Source organism: Neodiprion pinetum, chromosome 2 (assembly GCF_021155775.2).
Source record: "Neodiprion pinetum isolate iyNeoPine1 chromosome 2, iyNeoPine1.2, whole genome shotgun sequence".
Lineage (NCBI taxonomy): Eukaryota > Metazoa > Arthropoda > Insecta > Hymenoptera > Diprionidae > Neodiprion > Neodiprion pinetum.
The window spans coordinates 32,605,722-32,623,388 of record NC_060233.1 but is presented as its reverse complement, the minus strand read 5'-3'; the positions used below and the strand labels follow the sequence as shown (position 1 = coordinate 32,623,388).

Here is a 17,667-nt window from a genome sequence, read left to right as displayed (position 1 = left end):
TTGGTATTTTTCAGATAAAAATCACAGGTCCGTTTTACAGGTTCGTAGACTTACATGCATATGTAACATGCACGTGACGAGTACCTCATTAACTCCTTTGAGGTTATTTCGATCTGTAATTCGTATCTTTGAATTGACACAAGTCGAATTGAAGTAAGAACATCGAGAAAAATTTCATTTTTTACACGATTGCATAAAAAATTACAGCAAAGTTAGCATGGTTACAACAAAGTTTGTATATTGTTTAAAATATAATAAAAATGTAAATGATAAATTTTCTTTCGTAATTGCAACGTTAAATCTGTTTGTTTAGTTTACCGTTCTAAGCGAATGACGAAAATACGTTGGAATTCTATTCCTATCGTAGATTAAATTAGCCTCAATTTTTCTTGTCTTCAGGCGATTTATATACATATATTCGATCGATCCGTTCGAGCGTAAGATTTCTGTACTGTATCATTGTGTGCGGATCTTTTTTCTTATTCATTTGGTGTTTTTTTTTTTTTCTTTTCTTCGTTGAATCCAAGATTATCGCAATACTACACGAAAAACTTTATAGTGAATATCACGTGATACGCGATTCAAGACCGTTTATTCTTGATTCTCTTTTCCGAACAATCTTGTCATTCCTATTTTGGGCGTTCATGTTTTTTTTTTTCTTTCTTCTTTTTTTCCTTTTTATCGTACGTTTTGTTTCTCATTTTAAAACAGTTCCAGCCGACGCACGTATTCAAGTATCTCTCTACTATGCATCACTTTTTAAGAATCTCTACGCACATCGCATGTATGAATATGACACGGCGTCCCTAATCTCACTCCTGACTTCTTCTTCGGCTTCTCTTTTTGTTTTCAATGGTCCATTACAGGATCACGCTGACCTGCATGTGTATATCTACCGTCTAGAATTTCACACCGTCATTTATCCCCGCTGTGCATATAAAACCGTGCACGATATGCATTGTGTAAATATGTATATTTACTACCTGATGACCCTCTGCAATTGATAAAATTTCGGTATTTCACACCGCGAGCAAGTGCCAATGAGAACGGTAATAAGTGTGGAAAAAAGTGAGGAAGAAAGGTAAAAAAAAAAGAAAAAAGAAAGAAAAGAAAAACGAAAAAATGGAACAGAAAAACGCGGGAAGAACGCCCTGACGAGAAAAATAAAATGTACACCTTCCGATGTAGCAGCAACGGCGTCACTTATATAGCAGCTTTTAAAGCTTTTGTCAGTAGGCTGCCTTGTTTCCTTTTTCCTTTCCCTTCCCACCACATCCTCCACCCCCACCGCCGCCACCGCCCCAAACTCAACCCGTTTCTACGCCGACGCGTCGTATATAATATGCTCCGCAGCTCGTATATAATAATGTAAAACCCACGGTGAATTTCCTTATCGAAATCCATCTTTCTTACGTGACTCTTATCTCCTCTGACCCGCAAACAATGTCCGTTATCGTCGCCCGCTCACAGCTCTCAAACCTCACAACAATTCTCTTATATACATTTATTATACAACCAGGTATAACAGATAGTATAAAAATTTAGCGTCTGCACGCCCGCGTTTCTCCTTCGCCGACTCTTCTTCTCCTATAGTTTATTTTCACCTTTTCGTTGTTACAATATCTTCGTATACTTGTTCGTATTTTTCGTGACATTTTCTTCTTTCATCTACTCCATCATGTCAGACGAATTTGTTTTAATGGCCCGTTTGAGTTCAATTTTTCTCCTCCTTTCTTGTTCTAGTTTCTTACTTTTCTACAATTCTGAGATGTATTTTGGAAAATTAAAATTTTCAACTAGATAGAAAAACCGAGAATCGTTCACTAAAAACAATAATGACAATAATAAAAATACATATATACATGCTCACCTGCGGTTAATCACGACGTGTTGATACTTTTGTTCACGATGCAGTCTTTTTCCTTCTCTTGTGTAATTTCTTCGCCCCCGTCCTATTCGTGTTTCTTTTTCTTTGACTTTTTTTTCTACCTTTTACTTTGTTGAATTTTCATTTGATAGTCGCCTATTCATAATCTTATTATCGTTATAATCATTATATAATTACACCTATCCGTTTTACAGGATTGAGAATAAGTAGCGATGAATTGCGACGCGGCGTCGATTTTACGGCAGCGCTATGTGCGTGCATTAGTGTTATACGTGCAGCGTAATATCCGAGGCGACATTTCTCCTCTGTCTTATACGTATACAATATGCATATACGTGTATAAATTTACACGGTAGATAAATAGGCACGGCTTTAAGCGAGTATACATACATATAATCGTGCGGTCATCACAAATGTCCTGACATTAATATTTCCCTTCAACACTTCTCGTCTTCGCGGCTCCGCTTGTCTATGTATATTACACGTATGCACACGCATATATATACACACACACATGTATATATATATACACACATAAATACACATGAGAAATGAGTGAAAGAAATGATGTAAAAAGGAATGAAAGAAGAAAGCGGAACACGCGCGCGAGAAGAAGAATAAGAAGAAGAAGAAACTAGTAAAGTAGATAACTTTAATCGCCAACGAGTAATATAGACCCCGACTAATTGATATTGATTGGTTTGATAACTGAATATTAATTTATTATACGCGCATTAGGTACGAAAAATGATTAAATTTTCTTTCGTTCGAATTTACGCTTTGCTGTTATATGCTAAAGAGTTCGACTATCGATGATTAATTGTCGATTGCAAAAAAATAAGCAAATCAAGTCCGCTGAGCGGAAGAATTTTGTCTAAAATACCCGCGGTTGAATCGTTGACTCAGACTTCGTACTACTTGAATTCAAACATTCGTACGGTATACAATGCCAAGGTTGTCTGTAGGGAAATTTTGTCTAGGAATCGTGCGAATGAGTTGCTGGGAAACTACGGTGAAACGTGAAAAAAAAAAGATTCAACCAATTATTGAAGATACCGAATAATTGTGGCGGGACGTAAATCCGTAGCGTCAAAACTTGATATTATACGTTGTTTACCAAAGTTTTCCTTTTTTTCCTACGTTTATTAATTCTTTCCCCTCCCGTTTTTTCAATCGTCGTGTAACTACCGTACAGTTTATTAGCCGTAGATATATTAATACACGTGACCAATTAGTCTTATATATTATAAATTTACCGTCTGTACACACATTCTTATATATCTGTATTACGGCGATGTTGCCGATTTACGTTATTGGACGTATAGTTCGGGGAAATTTAATGGGTCAGAATATGTATATCTTTTAGTCGGATAGCCATATCATGGGCGTAAATATTGGATACACACACAGCTTCCCACGCGAGATTACGAATGCTTCATGTTTCTTATACAGCGTAAAGCTGGTGTATAATTGTATATGTAACGCGAGATGAGGCGTTAGAATTTATTTATGCTAATGGCCGAGATCAATTAACCGCCATATTTAATTTATGGTTAAAATTCGAAAAACTTGGTAATTTCACAACCGCCTTTGCTACGTGTAAAATGTAGATATATATTATTACATATCAACATAATATCCACATCTATACCTGCAAAGCGAGTGTGTTTGCTGCGATAATCGTATGTGTGTTCTATAATGTACAAATATCCAAGTAACTTATAAATTAGAAGTATATTTATTCAAACACCTCGTAGTGTCTGTGCGTGTATGGTTTTTTTTTCTATTTCTGAAACTGGTTCGAATTCAATTCACACTCGCACACGCACGTGTGTCTAACGAATTTGACTAAACTTTGATCGTTAATTAACATATGCAACATAATTTTATGCATCGGACCTTTTTTTTTAAAACGTTCAACTCTCTACAAAAAAATTTATTTTCCATTATTTTCGGTATATTCCTCAACGACTTATAAAACTTTAAAGAGCAAAAAAGTTCTTCCCATGCTATTTCCAGAAGATACTTCGATTGCAAAGCGGGCTATCTTAGAAATGGCGATGTAGAGAGTTGAAATTTTAAGGATATGTTTTTTATTAATTTGAAAGCGTTCAAGTCCCTGGGAGCATAAAAATTCAAAAACAACCGTATTAATAACTATCCTAATATGCATATATTAAAGAACTTGAAATTGCCGATACGATGCATGCATCATTTCATGCCACCCTGCAAGATGCATATATCTATATATCTATATATATGAATGTATAATATAGTACAATCGTACACGTATAGTATGCGTTTTGAGACCGTAGCATGATACGTGTTCCATATTTGAAAATAGTTACAAAAGCCTTTTGGTATTTAACGCACGAAACTTGATCGTTACAAGTCTAACTTTGTTTCTGGAGGTAGAGAGATTTGAAAAGAAGAAGAAGAAAAAATAAAGTCACTAAGAAGACATCGAGAGAAGAAGTAAAACAGAAAAGTGAAAAAGAAATAAGAGCGGAAGAGAGTCAGTCAGTCACACATTGCACGTCGGCTTATTAGGCAACGCTTAAGTACACGCATGTTGGTTTGTATATATATAAATACAAATATGTATATATGTATATATAGACGTGCGCGCAGACGCGGTCATATAATAAGCTACAAGGCGCAACGCAACGCGAGGCAACGATTTTTCTGACGAAAGATCGTTGACACGTCTACACGACACGATCTTGGACTCTATAATACAACCCGATCGTTATGATACACGCACTTATTGCCGCTTTGTGACGGGAACGAACTACACTCGGTATACGTGAGCGTTATTACGCGTCTATTCTACGTTATATAGCAGCACGTTATGCCGAGATGCATCATACCGATCGTAATAACCAACCAGACGTTTGTACTCATCCTTAAATATAATTACAACGAAGAATGCAGAGGTAGAAAGAGAAATTTCCGCTACGTTTTTGTTGAGAAGATGAAGGAAAAGAAATTTGAGAAGGTAAGAAAGAAGTAAAGGGAAACGAGCATAAAAAAAAGAAACACAGCTTCGTACGTAAAAATGCATCTAGCAACCACTCCGCGTGATCCATTTTCTTTCCGCAGCTCTCGAATTCATTTCATTATCTACCTACGTAGGTACAACTCGAGTGGCATAATAATATAAGTACTGGACGGCTATCCTATCTTGGACGCGTAATTATATTCAGATTATAATGTCACTTAATTACCGCTTACTACGCGTATCCTGTTTCCGTGCTTAAAAAACCGTCTAATTCTCATGTATTATGTATACAGTTGTATGCATAGGTATAGTGTTTGCGCGCATGTGACACTAATTTTTCCACCTTGGATGTTATAATACGATATTTTTATACTATCTTATATATATATTTATAAAAAAAACTTGAGATTTAGAGGTGCCTATTTTATTTTTTACATTTTCCACTTGAATAACACGTAATAAATGAAAAAGGATGGACAAGTTTAGAATTTCTTTTTCTCGTAAACGGCTTGACGTATAAACTATCTAAATACATAATTCTTATAGGAAATATCACGCTCTATAAAAAAGTACCGAGATAGAATTTTCCTAACTCTCACCGATTCAGAGTTATATCGTATTGATAATAAACCGCGGAGATTATTAATCGATATTTTTTTTTTACGCTGTCTATCGATATCCATTCTTATTTTTCATAATTTTCTTGATACAGAAAAAATACCGTACGAAGAATCTGATTGCGCCCAAAAATTAAGCTTACCATGTGTCAATCATGTAAGTGACTGAACGTTGTTGCAGGCATAGAAATTACGAATGCTACCGTAACGATTTATTTTCTCTTTTTTTTCTGCTCCTCCAAAAATGGCGGGTATTTTTTTTTTTTTTTTTCTGACCCGCTTAGCTTATTCATTCATCGAATCCCTCGTTCATTCATACGCTACATGCGCCAATAGATATACCGTGTTTCTGTGTACGATTGCTTGGATATAATCCTCGCGGGCCTGAGTGACCGATGGACGTGGATCACGTAACATACAACGTAAAAAATAAAATTAATACCAACGATTGAAGAATCGAGATGTTTCATGTTGTGTAACGAAAAAATTCAGAATGTATTCCGGTCTTATAAGTTGCGTTTGCTGATTTGGATTTTCTAGATTTCTTATCATCAATTATTACACACGTTTTTACGTATCGTAGTAGGAAAAAAAAAATCCGTTTCGATGTTCGACCGCAAGTGTCGAGTCACCACCGAATTTTGAAATTCTTTCCCCTGTCAATTTCCCTGATATTTATTCACATTTTCGCAAGTCTGCGTACGGCGATTGATCGAAAGTACTTGATTGAAAAATTTCTCGTCGTTGACGTAAGACGCGTGTATCTTTCGTCACGTTACGTCGACGCGTTTCATTCGGTTAGATATTTATGTAAACAGATTCGTTCGCGAATAAGTCGCTTCTCGATTTCCTCTATTCGTTCGTTGTACACGGAAGTGTGTTGAAGTGGATTTAAGATTATTTTCAGTACCACCCGTTTGGACGAATAACGACGCAAGCAATTATTCGTTTGCCTTATAATTTTTCTATTTATTTTTACGACCTTTTCAAATTCCCCATTCACGTATGCACGTAAGACCTACTTAGTTATAACGATTATTTTATAGCAATGACGATGGTATAAAAACGATGATAATTGTATCGTAATAACAATGGTATACGTAACATTTAACGACGGCGAAAATGTCTTTTCTACTACTTTATACTAATCGATACCCTCAAAAAACGACGTTATAAAATTACACGATTAAAAAAAGACAATCTATTACAAACAAAACGGAATAAATATCGGCAACAGTCAAATAATAATTTACATGTTGTACAATCAGCGATCATACATCATTCCTCTGCCATTTGTTTAACTGTGCTTAGTAGATTGTAGCGGTATGAAATGTTTTTCAGGTAACCCCAAAGACTTCGGCATTGATTCTCTCGCTAATTCGATTTTTATTATCATATGCAGTGTCGTATAATACGGATAAAGAAAAATATATTTCAGGTAAAAAATGTAAGGACACCTGGTACGACAAATGTAAATGTATAATTTTCGACCGCCTGATCTCCGTAAAAAGTGTATAGAGACAGAGAGAAGGTGAAAGATAAATTACGAAAAAATAAATGAACGTCAGCTATATCATGAATAATTGGTTATTGTTAGAGTGAGGCATGCGGACGAGTTCGATTAATTATATTGTCTTATTTGTGACTTACGTGGATTGTTATTAAGGAGGGTGAGGGGCAGGGGTGCGGACTCCTCGGGCACCCTGGATGCATGCTGCCCTTCACAGGGTTTATAATACTGCCTAATCAGGAAGAGGTTAAACGACTCTTTGTCACGAAGCAGAGCTTATAGATGTCGGGATGGGAGTAATGGGGTGGGAGGGAGGGTGCAGCAGTTGACGTAACACAATGATCATTCGTCTTTCTTGCTTTATATTACAGAACGACTGAGAGCGGGGAGACAGAGAGAGATAAAGTCAGTGACCCAAGAAGAAACACCGAGGAGAGAGGGAACGAGAGGAATCATCGGGGAAAACTTGGATGATAGTGAAGAATCAGCGTGACGAGGAGAACTGTGGAAAGAGTTATGCGAGAAGGAAAGTTTTGAAGATAGCAGAATGAAGTGGTGAAACAACTAGAGAAAAAAAAACAGGAAAAAACGAAAAAACAAGGTGAAAGTTGATTCGTACACATGATTTAAAACACAAGAGAAACAGACGATAGAAACGATTGCACGAAATAGGAAGGAAAAAGTACACGTGAAAGAAGACGCGAAGAAGAAGACGAAGACATGAGAAGAAAAGAGCCAAGTTGAAAACACTTGAAAGTGTGTGAGCCCAAAGAAGGTAAAGGTGGAAGAAAAGGAGAGAATAACGTCGGCCCGTGACGGCAGGATCATCCTCAGAGATTTTTATTTTTATTTCCCAAAATTAAATTCATGTAACCCTTAATCCAGCCACAATCTAAATCACTGGTTCACTCTTGTGTAATCCAATTATTGACGGTGGAAATTCAATATCGACTCAAAGACCGTCGATATTATAAGCTTGGAAGTGCAGAAGAAAAAAAAAAAGAAGAACAAGGAGAAGAAGAAGAAGAAGAAAACAGGTGCACACCGTTTCCCGAAGGCCTTGCGAAACGGAAAAAGTGATAAATACGAAAACGAAAGAGACGCCAAAGAATAATAATAATATTAAAGAAAAGTGATAAGTAACTTTCCTTATTCCGTTGTTTCATTTCCCACAATCGCAATAGCCGGTTTATACAAAATTGAAACAAAGAGGGACGAATAAAATTAAACGCATTTTTTTACCGAAGAAGTAAAGAAAATCCCTAACCATGATTCTGTTCGGTATAATTATTCCTAGAGTGAGGAACTTTAATCGTTGCACAAGGAAAATGCAGATTCGTAAGTCGCGAATTTTTTAACCAGCAGTGCGGACGTTGTTTTTTTTTATCCCCCCCGTAACGTTTCCTGCTTTTTTATTTTCATTTTCTTTTTTCCATTGTTTTTTCTTACGATCTATACTCTTTCAAATGTATTTTAATCGCTAAATTCTATTGCTAATTTTATCGACGTTGTTGCATTGTTAATAAAAATTTTTTAAAATTTAAAAAAGAAAAAAAAAACAAAAAAAAAACAAAAAAGAACAAAAAAAAAAAAAAAAAAAAAAAATACAAAACAAAACAAAAAAGAACCCGCGTGTCACTCCTTGTGAAAAAAATCTCATCGTCTTCGAACAGCGCGCGCTTTCGTTCGGATAGTTGTGTTATTTTTTTCCGACGTTGAGGAAACAAAAAAAGAAAAAAAACGTGAGGGTCAATCAACCAATCAAAGAAACCAGCAACCAACTAACACAGGTGGAGTAAATAAGGTAACGTTCGGAGAGAGAGATAGAGAAAAAAAGAAAACAGAAAAGAAAAAAAAAATCGTAACAATTTGAAGAAGTATCGTATAAAAGGGAGAAGAACAATCGAAGTGCATAAATAAAGGAAGGGGTAAAGGACACCCCGACTCCTCCTATCTCTGTCCCTCGAATCGCGAGGGCGTCATTCCTCAACCCCGCGGCCTTGGATCGTCGAGGTAGCCGCAGGCTGAGGAAAGTGCACGGGGCGAATTGTGCACGATAGCACCTCTGGTGCCGGCAGCCGTGGGTCCCGGTGGTACGGGCACCATGGCGGCATCATCGTCTTCCTCGAGCGGCGAACAACAGTATTCCCTGCGCTGGAACGACTTCCACTCCAGCATACTCAGCTCGTTTCGTCATCTCCGGGACGAGGAGGACTTCGTCGACGTAACGCTCGCCTGCGACAGCAGCAGCTTCACCGCCCACAAGGTCGTGCTTTCGGCCTGCAGTCCATACTTCCGGAGGCTCCTTAAGGTCGGTATAACTATCCTTATTTTCTCCTACCACGTCTTCCGATAGACGTTATGAATTTTCATTCATTTTCTTCAAATTTAACCCCCCCCCCCCCCCCACTCTTACTGTTACAATAACTCTATTGATGAGATTTGAACAAGAGCGGAGAATTTCCGACGGACAAGTCAGGTTTCGTGTGTATTTTTTTATTTTATTTTTTATCTTCATTTATCTTGGTGCTTCCTTCAACGGTGCCACTTGAAACGAAACTTGATCTTGAAATAAAAATTCCGAGGCGAAATATTATTATATGTTGTACAGAATTTTGAACGACGATTCGGCCGTCCACAAGTTTAATTTTCAACTGTAGCTTAGCTGTCGATCTTGTAACGAGAAACGATTATACCGTACAAAAATATATATACCTATGTGTATATTTTGAGAAAAAAAAATGCGAAATATCATGTCGTCGAATCCGTTATGAAGATGAGATGACATTCTTGAATTGAAAGATCCGACCATTTTCTTCTTTTTTTTTGTTTTCTTTCTTAAACCTTCACTTGTATTCATTTATCTTCTGGATAAAATCGCCTCGTTCGCGATCAGAAATTAAATACAACGCTGCACGTGTCGCGATAGGAATTTCTGCAGGTATTATCTGAGCTGACGCGCGGCTATAATACTATAGAAATAAAAAGGAGATAGTAATTTCTGTGATTATTTATCTAGCTGGTTGTCCCACTTAAATCGGGACAACTTTTACCATGATCGTTATCCTGTGCGTGGGTATGTTACGTATCGCAAATATAGGAATATATATGTACATACACGTAAATATTATACATGCAGAAAGATTAGAATAAAAATTGATAAAAAATTACACCTGAAGAAAAAAAAAAAAAAAAATATCACTGGTTATTTTAAATATCGATTAAACCAAGTCCAATGTTCGCTACGTATACATCTGAACTTCCGTATACATGTATATTTTTTTTTTATCACGTGCATACGCGTGTAAAACATGTATCACTTTTTAACGCTTATCTGTCGTGCAAGAAATTACGCTAGTAAAATTATAATCCATCGCTGCAGGCTGTGTACAAGTTTTGAACACACACGAGTGAGGGATAAAAGATTTTAGGTTATAGCAATAATAATAATAACAACAAGAACAACAACAACAGCACCAACAACAATAATAATCATATCACTAACAATAATAATAATGATTGTAAAAGATGTTAACCGCAACTTATCTCGCTACCTTACAAACTTAACTTCGCGTACGCAATACGTCTGCTTCGGGCATTCTACGTCAGTTCCATTTTCGTTGCGTTGTACATTACGTTACGTAGCATGTAAAGACGTACACTTATATACGCATATACATGCGTAATGTAAATCGCTGTGGAAAATATCTTGGTAGGAAAGGTAGGGCGAAATTAGTAGCGGTTGGTAGTATAATACATCCAGGATCGCGATAGAGTACACGCTCCGTTGCGTTACTGGGGATAATTTGAGGCGATTTGAAATTTCGGTGGAATAATATTACTCGCTTCTTGTGTGTCGAGGTTGGTAGGTACGTACGTACAAGGGCATACGTAGGGTAAGTATTGCGAGAATCGATTTTGCAAGGGTTGTATTGAAATCGCACGGATTTAGAAACGACGAGGAATTGTTGAATTTATTTCAAGAACTTGGTGCTAATTGCGGTGAGGATGATACGAGTGAAAAAGAGATCGAATAAAATGAAAATGATAAAATGCAGACCGCGATACCGTTGCACCACTTTCAGAATAATCCGCGGTAGATTCTGAAACGGAAGTAAGTAATTAGGAGATCCTTAGTAGAAGCTTCCGGTTTATTTACATAATAATCCATCGTCTCTGGCTGTTGTAGCCTTGCAGCGCCTGGCTGAAGCTCTCGTGTAACTAATCGAATTCTCGAAAAAGTGGAATGACTGATTTGACAGCATACATAATATATGTAATATATACACACACGTACATGTACGAGGCTGAAGTTAGTAACGTCAACGTATCGAAACGTTCAATCAAAAATAACTATTATGCATCGTCGGAATAATTGAACAAGTTGAATTTATAAAAAATATGTATGTCACGTTTGAATACCTGTAATAACCGTATATCGTGTGCCTGTACATAATCAGGTCACTTGAAATTCAAACTTTCAAGCAAAGAATAAGGAGGAAAGAAGGAAGTTTTATTCGGTTACGAAAATCTTGTTCAAACTACCATTCGCGTACTTGAATTAATGCAAAAACTTAATTCTATACTGTAGATATGCGATTGCGACGACAGAAAAAAAAAAGAACAATCGCTCTCTTCTTTTCTTCTCGTTTGGTGAAGAAACTTGTATACGTATACATATACTGTATAATATAAATGGCCCGCGTGTTAAAAGTGTTTCGGGAATTTGGCGCGACGCGCATTTCCTGGTCCAGTGAGAATGCACGATGCTGTGTAACAGCGCCTACTTGCTTGTCATGCGTATTATATACCGAGCGTTTTAACGTGTAGACTTTATACTTTCTCGTGATCAAAAAGCGCTGATTGCGTGGGAAGTCCGGGCGACGGGTTTTGACTCCGGATAAAGAATACGGTCTTTTTCCCCTTTTCTCGTGTACGTACCCACCCACACACACACACACACACACACACGCATGCCTATATATCGCACGCAGACGTGTAAAAATTGGATATACGTATGTATAAAAAAAAAAAAGTCTATCTGTGTGATACCTATTTACATACGATCACGTCCGCGAGTGTGTGTGCGTGTGTGTGTGCGTGTGTGTTTACGGTGTATTATGTGGAGTTCGAAGGGAAGAGGGGCTCGATATGCTACTTCGCTTCCTCTTATTTATACAGCCTCACCTTTACCTGCAGGTCCGGTCAAACGAAGGAACGAACTACGTCTTCTCGCGAGTTTATCTTTCAACTTACGAAAGAGAAACCTTATTTATGGCCTTTTTGTATTCACCTTTTGATTTAACCGTTTGAATTAGACGTTATTCACATCCAGGGAACAGCATCGGCATCGGCCTACGCATATCCCCCCCTCCACCCTTCTTTAACCACATTTTCGACGACATTCATACGTATGATACTCTTTTAATATACGTATAAATTGTATACGCACCCTAACAACCAGAATCATCTACTCCCGGGAAAATTCTTTTCGGGGGATTTATTTTATCTAATTTTTTTCTTTGCAGTTTTTTTTTTTCTTTAATATTATTTCTGCCTTCATTTTAGTATAAAGTATAACGTCGCAAGGTAAAAATTATACAATTCAAACGGATCAGCCAGACTTTGGGTGGAAAAAAAATTAAATTTTGAAAAAATGTTTTTCTAATGAAACACAAAATTGGAACTTTCATTTATTAGAAGTATTTCTGCATTTTTTCTCGTGACAGATTCGTCGTCCGTGTGTGCTTGTTTGTTCGTGTTACCTTGAGTTGAGAAAATGTTTTAAAAAAGTTAGTCCGTTTTGCCGGTGATGTTTCGAAAAAATATAAAGAAAAGCCGGAAAGATGTGTTTCAGAAAAACTTGAGAGCTCCGTTAAAATGTATAAATATTTTTATTTCATTTCCATTCTCACTCTGATATCTCCTGTGTGCGTTTGTGTGTATATAATTACACTCACTTTCGTGTTTGCACACGGGCTCCGAAAAGTACGCCGATCCAACGTGCGGTAAATTGAGAAAGAAAGGAATAAAAAGACACGAAATCTGAGTTTCGGTTGAGTTTTAAGTGGTATCGGTCATCACGCGCACGCATACACGCAATCGTGGCTATAACTATTTCGTCGCGGTGGCTGTAGTAAGGTACGTATAATATTACGCGTAGTCTAAGACAGCCATGTGACACTTTCTCTACGTGGATTTGATAGATGCATAAATTTCATCGTTAATTACCCTCCGTGCTAAATCGTTCACCTATACGTGGGTTCACCTATGCGTACGTAAGTATATGTGACGCGTGTAATTGCCACATCCCTCGGGTTCATTACGTTTTTCTATATACACTTAATTCACTCATTCACTCGCGTTTCTCGCTTGTTAGACAGAAAAAAAGGAGAAAAAAAGAACTTGGTGGTTTAGAAATTTACGATTCATTGAAGTACATTATATAAATAAATATATATATATATATATGAATGAAAAGTTAGAAAATGTTTTCGACACGTATACGTACGTACGGATCGTAAAATGACTTGGATCTGAAAAAAATTGAATTCATACGGAATGTGAAAAGTGATGATGAAATAAAATCAATGTAGAATCGGAGAGGAGAAAGGTAACGGAAAAAAAAAAACAGCGCATGAGTCAAACGGTCTAATTTGTTCAATTCGCGCAAAAGTTGATGGTGGGTCATACTAGTGAGAACTCTCAGTTTCGATAAACTCGACATTTCAAACGTTTATAGTACATTTTAAGTTACGTACTCGCGATACCGCACGAACGAATGATCGGGGACAAGCCCTGTGGATCGCTGCATTGTATATCATTATACCGCACGTACGTCGCAGAAGATCGAGTTGCCCAACTTTGTAATTATCGTAAATCAAGTAATTGATCACCATGCGGCGGTCGCGTTTAACCCAGATATATGTATCGTCGACGCGATTGTATACCCAGTGCAAGTATAAGCATTATGAGTACGGTTTGTACAATGCTGTTCGCTGTAAGTGAGACTACGAAGCTTCTGGTATGTACGCAGTTTCGTCATCCTAGGTATTACGTGTATAATTGTCCTGATAGCGCCTCCACACAAACTTATCGTACGAATATACGTATACGAATGGCTAAAAGAGACACCGACCGTCGAGTCGCGTCGCTTCGTGGATGAGACGATGATGTTTGTTCTATTCACATTAACAGCGGTACACTTTGCGTGTAATTTAAGTTCAACGCAGTCGTAATCTAAATCACTTCGGCGACAACAACGAAATACATTAAAATTTCCTCCTCCTCCTCTCCCTTCTTTCACCCTTTTCACAGATCGTGTATGGTGTACATATTATGTTCATGTCTCTACGCGTGACGGCCTCTTTGACCGACCAATCGTCAAGCGACGCTCGTTATTCGCACTTCGTGTACTTACTTGTGCCACGATCACCGAGTGTGTACGGTTAAAAATTTCTGTATAACAGAACTCCCTACACTGTATTACAAGTTTTATCTTGATACGGAAGAGTGAATTCACCGTACATTTACTGTTTATTCAATTTCCAAATACGATAAATTTACTACAAGATTTAGTAAATTCAAATTCTTCTTTTGTATGTTTTATTATAAATTTTAGTAAATTTAAAAATTTTCATTGCAAGACAAATATAAAGTAATTTACGTCGCTGCACCGAATTTGTAAATATGTAAAATCTGATTCCGTAAATTGACAACTCTTTTGTACAGTAAATGTGTAATAAATTCACAATCGTTTTTAACAGTGTGTGTACGTTGCTCACTCAGCGATGCAGTTTGGAATTTTTTCGTCACTTGAGTTGATGCAGGTTTGCACAGAGCAAGATAATACAAACATCACGCGAGTTAAATGTCAATAAAGAGGAAACAACTGGGCTAACTAGATTCCAATCAGCAAAGTAAAACACGTCCAATATACTCTCTTAGATCATCTATTCCGCTATTTTTCCTTTTCCGCTGACATTTAAACATTTTCGTAAGATGTTAATTGCTGCAATAGTATGACGCTGTATTCAGGTAAAAAATAACGAATGAACAAATAGATAATTCAAAGCGCGGTACGTATGAAATGTCAACTTTTACGATGCGGTTTATTTTATGCATCGTGAGTTATAATAATTGCCGTGATGTTGATACTTGCGGTGTATTCGAACAACTCGTATGTGCAACGTGATCAGAATTATTATACCCGTACTAAAACTTTTTTATTTCCACTAAACTTAACCAAGGTTATTTTCATTCTCACACACTTTTTATTAATTCTTACCCTCCTGAAATGCTTCATCACATCAAAAATTACGCAATTGATGTTACATTATCTGTGTAATCTATTCGGCAACAATATCGAATAAATGAAAAGAATAAAAGATTACGCATCCAAGATATGTCGGATATAAAATCCGTATCATTAGCGCGTCAGAATGCAATTCTTTTCGTGCTGCAGCGCGACGGCTCGGAAAATGACTACTATGGGTATATATATATATATATATATGCATGTATATACACGAGCGCTAATGGTATAATCGATGATGTGAAAATCACGCGATACTCTCATTGATGATTATAAATAAGTACATCGCTGCACGCGTGGTAAATTTCTACCTGCGTATAAAGAAAAAGGTATTATTTTCTCTATTATCTCGATAATTCTTCGCTTCAATCGTTCCCTATCTCGTCGCACGATTAATTTTATTGTTTATTCTATCGTAAACGTATACTTCTCAGAACGGTGTTGGTGTTGGTTGAAAATAATAAATTAAAATTAAAAAATTAAAATCGAAAGAAACTCGTTACAACAGTGCAGCCGTCGCGCGTGCCGCAGCAGTGACGTCGAAGCTACGTCGCGGCGTCGTGACGTCGTCAGGTGTGCGTGCACGTCACGGTGCGTGGCGCTCCGCCTGTATATATGTATTATGTATGCCTATTTATACATACACACACATACACACACCCGCGGATACGTACGTACATAGGTATAGAAACGCTGCCGGTTTAATTGCTTTATCGACGATGAAATCTTGGCGTTATTGGGGAAATAAAAGGGTGCGCCACGAGCGAACCTTCGCTGCTTGCATTGGTGTGTAAGGTGAGTTGTGGCGCGGTGAGGTGAGGTGAGGTATTTTTCGCTCCTGCGAGAAAACACACGGGCGTATCGTGTCGTGTCGTGTCAAGGGGTAATTAAAACGAAGGAGAACGTGATGTCGAGGGTGCGAGGAAAAGATGACGATGAAAAGGCGAAAGGAAACTTTGAGGGAGGTCTGCCCGCAAGCAATGAGAAAGAAAAATAAAAGGGCCTCGAGGAGAATCAAGGAGACGGAGGGTAAACAAAAAAACGTGATTCAACGCGGAAACCTAGAGTAGTCCTGTTTTACTTATTTTCAAGAGTCCGTGTAGGTACTCGTTGCGGCTCCTTATGTTTCTCACTCTTAGTTATATCATTTTATTTTTGTCTTCTCTACCGTTTCATCCGTTTCGTGCACACGTAACACACGAGGGGTTGGCCGCTGGCGGTCATTGTGTCATCCCCTGTTGTAGTAATCTTGTAATCGTTATAATCGCGTTGTAATCACGAAAACGTCTGCAATCTAACAATAATTTTTTCGTCTACATAATCATTTACAATGATATCGTAGTCGTAGCGATTACAATAGCCGTGAAATATTTAAATCCTTGACTGTAATTGTGAGAAATTTGAAAATCGCGACAGAAGATATTCTCATTCGTTGTTCGTCGGATGAAAAAAACGAAATCAGTGATGATTACAGGTAATTACATATGATTGCGTTTTTTTTTTTTTTTTTTAAATATTTCTAACCGCAGTAGTCGTGTGATTTTTCTACATTCGAATATAGTCAAATTCGAACATCTAAAACAGGCAATATTTTGAAATCATAAACCATTTTATCCAGTGTCTGTAGTCTGCAATCGCTGTGTGACCCCTCGGTAACGCATCGTAGACGCAAACCGGAAAAAAAAGAAGAAAATCCACCTTTCACCTGTAACGGTGAATAACGTATAAGTAGGTGAACAATTTGCAGTATTTAATAAAATGTTAAGCGACGATCGAGTATCAGCGTTAAGCACCGCAGGCGAGAATCACAAGAGTACGGAACTGGGTACGCAAGTGTCCCGAAACGTTTTAACAAAAACCGTACGTATGTAAAAATAGGTCACCGCTCGTAACACTCAATTTTCTCCCGCGTGGGTGTGTTTTTGTCTCTCCGTGCGGTAGGAATTATGTGTGAATATAGGAAGGAGGAAACTACTCGGGGGATTCCGTTGGGAATTTTTGAACGGGGCGCGACGGAATCGACGGGAGTAAATATTTGAGAAGCTCGCCTCTCCTCGGTCGCTGCGCGTACCTGGGTATAGATATGTGACGCATTGCGTGTGCCTGTACGTATATACGTATGTACATACATTATGTATGTGAGTATACAAGCACAGATGGCGTGAAATCCGCATCCCTCCTGCAAGTTACGGCAACTTACTGCGTTGAACTTCCGTCCGCGATTCGTTCGTTTCCCGGTGCGTATCTCGAGCCGCGTTATCGCACCCGCATCGGTAACCTTTACGCTTGCGGCCGCGTGTGTTTTGCGTCACGTATACATAAATTCCGTCTTAATTT

The 17,667-nt window shown here is 37.7% G+C and overlaps 1 protein-coding gene across 10 annotated transcripts in view; it reads left to right on the top strand.

Moving 5' to 3' along the window:
• Window positions 1-17,667, top strand: part of LOC124211247 (protein abrupt) — a 67,215-nt gene that overhangs the window by 17,128 nt on the left and 32,420 nt on the right. For all 10 annotated transcript variants that reach the window (XM_046610106.2, XM_046610105.2, XM_046610104.2 and 7 more), the window contains one exon: window positions 7,388-9,327. In XM_046610106.2, coding sequence (XP_046466062.1) covers window positions 9,121-9,327 — 207 coding nt within the window. In that variant the 5' untranslated portion in view covers window positions 7,388-9,120. The remainder of the gene's footprint in view (window positions 1-7,387; window positions 9,328-17,667) is intronic.